Below are 6,982 nucleotides of genomic sequence, written 5' to 3' on the forward strand. Positions count from 1 at the left end.
TCTGGGCTAGATTTGGGTATGGAAAGTTGTGGCACAGGGTTATCTCAGGGGCACAGATGGAAACAGGAAGGCTCTTTCGAGGTGTTTGTTGCAGTTTTGGGGAGTTTTTATTGTTTTTAAAACAACAAATTGGATGGGTAAAAGTGGGTAGAGGATCTGGAGGGAATTGGGAGAGGATCAAATATGTTCAAAGTATATTTAAATTTTAATTTTTAAAAATAATTAAAATTAATCATAAAATAATTTTAAAAGAAAATCTTTTATAGATCATTAGGAACACCAGTTTATCTCCTGGTTTATTCTAAATCTAGCTAAGTGATTACCAAGGTTGAACTACAGAATGTTTCTACATAGTATGAATTATTTCAACCATTTTGTTGCTAAAAATATTATTTTGCTTTTTTTTAAATAAGTAATATGGTAAAATTGTATCTATTGATGAATATTTGCTCTGTTTTATAATAACATAAAGGTCCTCCCAAAAAGGAAATCATAATGCAAAACAAAAGAAGCCAGTCTTAAAAAATAACATATAGTATTATTCCTTTAATATGAAAAGTCAAGAACAAATAGGCCATTGATTTCTTACAGCAAGGAGATAAAAAGAGAAGTAATAATGAAAGTGCACAGATTTATTTTTTTAAATTCTAGTAATGTCCTAACATAGATTGTGGTGATTATGTGAAAATGTGAATATACTAAGATATTGACTTCTATATCTATATCTAAATGGTATAAAATTTTAATTTCTTTTTTGTTTTGCTTTTTATTATTTATCTTCACCATCTCCTCCTAGATCCAATCTTACTCACTTCCATATTTGCCACATCATATTTTCTTTTTCTCTCCCTCAGAAAAAAAAAAAAACAACAACAAAAAGAAAAACAAAACAAAATGTGACAATAAAAACAAAGTAAAAGAATAAAAGGCAATCAACAAGATAAAGAAACACTAACACAAAACAAAGCAAAATCATGGAGTCTGTTCCAGGCTTGTGACCTGCTCTGGAGTGTGAATGATATGCCCAATCACGTTCTGTTGAAGAAAGATGATATTTCCCTTTCCTAGCAGACATCAATTGCAAATAACTTCTCAGATAAGAGTGGGACTTTATGTCTACTACCCTTCTTACTGCTGAGATTTTGTCTGATTTTAACTGTGTAGGTCTTGTATGTGTTGTAATAGGCTCTGAGTTCAAATGCGTTCTGTTGTGTCTTGAAGATAATGTTTGCTTAGATTCATCTACCACCTCTGGCTCTTACAATCTGTCCACCTCCACTTCTGTGTAGATAAAGACTCTCACAGTAAGTCTCTCACTGTCTGTACATGGTCTAGCTCTGAATCTCTTTGCTAATTAACATATTCTACCTGAAACTTCCGTGATGATGGCTGTGCAATGATCTTCTCTGAGTCCCGGGATACTATATATAGATTCTATATCAATAAGGCTTTTGAAAAATGTAATTTAATTGTCAAATCATCATTAATATTGTAATATTTCTGACTTAAACTTTCTACTTTCTATTGTTTCGAAATGTTTTCAAATTAGAACAAAATAAATGCAACAATGAAATGAGTCTTTTTCATAGTCAGATTTTTTTATTTAAACAATTATTTTATTAGATATTTTCTTCATTTACAATTCAAATGCTATCCCAAAAGTCCACTCTACCCTCCCCCCACCTTGCTCTCCAACCCACCCACTCCTGTTTCCTGACCCTGGCATTCCCCTGTACTGGGAAATATATAATATTTGCAAGATCAAGGGCCTCTCCTTCCAATGATGGCCAATTAGGCCATCTTCTGCTACATATGCAGCTAGAGACACGAGTTCAGGGGGTACTGGTTTGTTCATATTGCTGTTCCTTCTATAGGGTTACAAACCCCTTCAGCTCCTTGGGTACTTTCTATAGCTCAGCCATTGAGGGACCTGTGTCCCATTCAATAGATGGTTAGGAGCATCCACTTCTGTATTTGCCAGGCACTGGCATAGTCTCACAATGAGACAGCTATATCAGGGTCATGTCAGTAAACTCTTGTTGGCATATGCAATAGTGTTTGCATTTGGTGGCTGATTATGGGACGGATCCCCAGGTGGGGCAGTCTATGCATGGTCCTTGCTTCCATCTCAGCTCAAAAAGTTGTCTCTGTAACTCCTTCCATGTGTATTTTGTTCCCCATTCTAAGGAAGGACTAAGTATTCACACTTTGGTCTTCCTTTTTCTTGAGTTTCATGTGTTTTGCAAATTGTATCTTGGGTATTCTTAGTTTATGGGCTAATCCCATTGATCAGTGAGTGCATATCATTTGAGTTCTTTTGTGATTGGGTTACCTCACTCAGGATATCCTCCAGATGCATTCATTTGCCTAAAAATTTCATGAATTCATTGTTTTTAATAGCTGAGTAGTACACCATTGTGTAAATGTACCACATTTTCTGTATCCATCCTTCTGTTGAGGGACTTCTGGGTTCTTTCCAGCTTCTGGCTATTATAAATAAGGCTGCTATGAGGATAGTGGAACATGTGTGCTTATTACCAGTTAAAACATCTTCTGGGTATATGCCAAGGAGAGATATTGCTGGATCTTCTGGTAGTACTATGTCCAATTTTCTGAGGAACCACCAAACTGATTTCCAGAGTGATTGTCCCAGTCAATGGGAGGAGAGGCCCTTGATCCTGTGAAGGTTCTATGCCCCAGTATAGGGGAATGCCAGGGCCAGGAAGCAGGACTGGGTGAGTTGGGGAGCAGGGAGGGGGAGGAGATAGGGGATTTTCAGAGGGGAATCTAGGAAAGGAGATAACATTTGAAATGTAAATAAAGAAAATAGCTAATAATTTTTTTTTCAAAAAAGTTCATACAAGACTCCAGTGTATCCTATTATAGTCACATCACTTATGCTTTTCCAACACATGCATGCTTTTTTCTTGTTGTTTTTTGATAGAGCCAATGAGTCTAATTCATGCTGATTTTATGTACATAGCTATCAGAACTTCCCATAAGGAGGACATTTGATTAAATGAACATTTAATTTTTAGAAGATGACTTACAGTGCCTTTTATTTTATTGAGTTAGTAAGAGACATGATGTCTGATTGCATCACTTTTCTGATGAAGTTAGAACTGTTTGTATGTGTGCAGGTGGGTTTTATTAGAGGAGAAATCAAAGGCCACTCACAGGTGTGGGCAGGGTGTGGCAGGCTGGAGAAATAGTCTGCCTTTACAGATTCCCATTTACAGCAACCCTGGTGAAGGGAACCACTTTAATATTTCACCTGACCATAATTGGGGCCTCTTGGGGTTAATAGAGTCTCACAGTGAGTATGTGCCTCATGAGCCTGCTTCCATGCATTGAACTGCCTGTGGAAAGGTTTTTATGTAAATTGTTTTTAAGAGAGTATTTAATGGGCAAAAGGAAACACTGTACTGTCTAGATTTCTACTCCATGTGTGATGTTAGGCATAGAGAAATAAGAATTTAATGCTATACCTTTTGTAAAGTAAATACAGAGAAGACAAGAAATAATAAATTATATTCATTTTATATAAAAAATAACATCTATACCAAGAAGACAAAAAAATAAAGCAAAAGGATCTAGAATCAAGAGAAGATATGTTGACTAGAAAAAAATACAGTGTTTGAGTGAAGATGAATGCTGATCTGCAGTACATGCTGATCTGCAGTAAATGGTGATCTTTGGTATACAGTCATGGAATAAATAAAAGTAAAGGAGGATGTATAGACACATTCCATGGCTCTTTGATCCCAGAGATTTGAAAGACTTTAACTCATCTTCTGAGTATTTGGAAGATCTATTTTTTAGGACAGTTAAAAAAAGAAGAAGAAGAAGAAGAAGAAGAAGAAAGAATTTGGTTATGCATATCAGAATCAGCTTTTGTGATTTGCTAACAAAAAAAAGGGTAAGTAGACTATAAATCAAATTCAGATCAATAAAAAACCAAGAGATCCTTATTTATATAGTAGCAATGCAGTAAAGAGATGCAACATGCCCATTGGTCCTTTAGTCAAAGTAGAAAGAAGGATAAAAAAAGTTAACACAAGACCATTTTCTCCTCCACAGCCCGAGTTACTTTCAAAGCACCAGCTAGGAACAAGGAACCAGATGCTATGTGTCTGTTTTCACAGATTGTTTTTCTCTTCTTCAAGATTCATGTAATTGACTTAAGAGACTCTAGTGCTTTTTATATGGATTTCATTATAACTCTCCTCAGCATCCTTCTTTTCTTGTCTCTTCTCTCTTCTTCTCTTCCTCACCACCCCAATCCAGCATCCTGTGATTGCATCCATAGAGCTCAAGATCTGAGAACAATGTTGAAACTGAAAAATTAGGAACAGTACAGGGAAGAATCCTTGACATCAGGCAATAAGAGTATCGCTACTGCATGTTACTACTGCTGACCATGAATAGTAGACTGTCATTATGCTTTTAGGGTATAGTTTAGCTTGCTTGAAAGAAATTGAACTTATTGTCAGTATGATCTTATTTTAAGTAGTGTTAAATTGTACCTTATTTTATATGGTAGCTTATAGTAACCTAGGTCTTAAAGACCATGGCTATTCACCCTATCTTCATTAATGAAATTAGTTTATATTTCTCCATTCTTGTCTTCTCTTCTATGTTCATCTCCACCTCCATTTTGTTATCTGTGCTCTTCTTCCTTGAAAAAGTAATTGTATCATTATACAACTATCTGAGATACATCCACTGACATAGAAAGAATCTGAAATAAATGACAACAAAATAATAAACCCTGGAAAATATAAGGATTAAAAAATGTTTATAGCTTCTGATTTATACATATGTACTGTTAACTAAAGATAGTATAAAGCAGTGGCTCTTAGCCTGGGAGTCATGATCCCTTTGAGGGGATGTCAAATCACTCTTTTACAGGAGACTTGTAACCATTAAATGACACAGATATTTACATTACAATTCATAACAATAGCAAAATTACAGTTATGAGGTATCAACCAAAATAATTTTATGTCTGGGGAGAGGGGTCAACACAACATGAGCAATTATATTAAAGGGTCAGAATTTGAGAACCAGTGGTCTAAAGAGTTTAACTGAGCCGATTGAGGAAAAACAGAAATCTAGACGAGTAATTCCCTGCCAGGGAATGTGAAAGGTACTGAAGAAAACTGCAGCCATGTAACGTGACACTGTGTGTGATTTGAGACAATGTAAGCATCCACTAGCTATCTAAACATTTACAAGGCAAGACATTTTAAAGCATTGGGATAAACACCCCTGACTTATGGACTTAAAAATCTTATTCTGTGTGTCACTAACTTTCAGGTGAGAGACAGATTCTGACTCTGGCCCGGATATATTGTATTTACCCTGAGCTTTAGTTATTCTGCATCAAATAGGGGGAAATATGTAACAATAAGTGGCAAAAAAAGGGAAATCACTAGCAAATATGACATTTAAGTGGAATTTTAACAGATGAAGACAGTAGGGATAATTATATGTTCTTCTAGTTATATCAGTTCTACCATTATTTCTTAGCCATATCAAAGTATATTAGTTCAACAAATGTCTTTATTTGTACAGAAGCATAGAAAGTCATCATGCTAGTATTTACTTATAGTTCTACTTATAGTGAAACCCCAACTTATAAAAATATTTGAGAGCCCTACATGCTGGAGATTCTGTTTTCATGAAAATATAGCTATTAATGAGGTTAGAGGTTAGGGAATTTTCGGAGAGCAAACTAGGAAAGGGGATAGCATTTGAACTGTAAATAAAGAAAATATCTAATTAAAAAAAGAAATATTGCAGGTACTTCTAACTCTCAACCTTACTTACTTTGGTTGTCTTCATGGAACACTATGACCAAAAGAACAAAAGAACAAAGTTCCTTAATGCTGAAGGTTAGGGACAGAATACTGCTCCAATGACTAACTCACTTAAGATGAAGAATATAAGATGTGCTTGAGCCTTGGTATTGTTCTCTTTTCCAACTGTGACCCTTCCTCTTTGCAGGTGATTTAAACCGTGATTTATGGCCACTAAAAACAAGACAGAAGTGACTGAGTTTGTGTTGTTGGGATTGTCCAGTAGGCCAGAGATACAACCAGTTATTTTTGGAGTTGTCCTTATCATGTACCTGATGGCAGTTTTGGGCAATACTCTACTAATACTTGTTGCTTGTTCAGATCCCAGGCTTCAGACCCCCATGTACTTCCTTCTCAGCCAGCTGTCCTTGATTGACATATCTTTAACAACCATCACTATTCCTCAGATGCTAGTGCACACACTCTCTGTAAATCGGAGCATTTCCTATAATCGTTGCATGACACAATTATTTTTCTTTATGGCAGTGGGCAGCATGGAAGTCTACTTGCTGGGTGCAATGGCATATGACCGCTATGTTGCCATCTGTGACCCTTTAAGATACTCTGCCATTGTCAGCTATAGCCTCTGTCTGCAAATAACATTGACCTCATGGATGGTGGTCAGCCTTAACAGTCTCCTGTACAGTGTGTTAGTCACTCGTTTAACCTTCTGTGGCAACAAGGTCACTCACTTCTTCTGTGACATCACTCCTCTGCTGAAGCTCTCTTGTACTCGACCAGTGCTTAATGAAATGCTAATCTTCACTGAAGGTGTAGCTGTGGTGGGTAGCCCCTTCTTCTTCATTTGGGGTTCTTATGTTCGAATAGGTATTGCCATGGCCCACATGCACTCCTTTGCTGCCCTGAAGAAAGCTCTGTCTACCTGTAGCTCCCACATTCTGGTTGTGCTGCTCCTTTTTGGCACTTTGGCTAGAATGTACCTTAAGCCATCATCCAGCTATGACTTAGGCCAGGATCGCCAGGTTGCCATCTTCTACACGCTCATCTCCCCTATGTTAAATCCACTAATTTACAGCCTTAGGAACCAAGATGTTAAAGGAGCACTATGGAGGCTTTTTAGGAAACTCCATACTTCAGACTGGCTCTCAGACAAAGAATGA

The 6,982-nt window shown here is 36.6% G+C and overlaps 1 protein-coding gene across 1 annotated transcript; it reads left to right on the forward strand.

Annotated features, from left to right (window-relative positions):
* The first annotated feature begins 6,028 nt into the window (after window positions 1–6,028).
* On the forward strand, window positions 6,029–6,982 carry Olfr360 (olfactory receptor 360). Its single transcript, NM_146622.1, has one exon. The coding sequence runs from the start codon at window positions 6,029–6,031 to the stop codon at window positions 6,980–6,982; it is 954 nt and encodes a 317-aa protein (NP_666833.1).

Source organism: Mus musculus, chromosome 2 (genome assembly GCF_000001635.26).
Source record: "Mus musculus strain C57BL/6J chromosome 2, GRCm38.p6 C57BL/6J".
In the NCBI taxonomy this organism is placed as follows: domain Eukaryota; kingdom Metazoa; phylum Chordata; class Mammalia; order Rodentia; family Muridae; genus Mus; species Mus musculus.

Bases quoted from the DNA above. Each gene is read 5' to 3' on its own strand.
- Olfr360 (NM_146622.1), top strand. From the start codon at position 6,029: ATGGCCACTAAAAACAAGACAGAAGTGACTGAGTTTGTGTTGTTGGGA.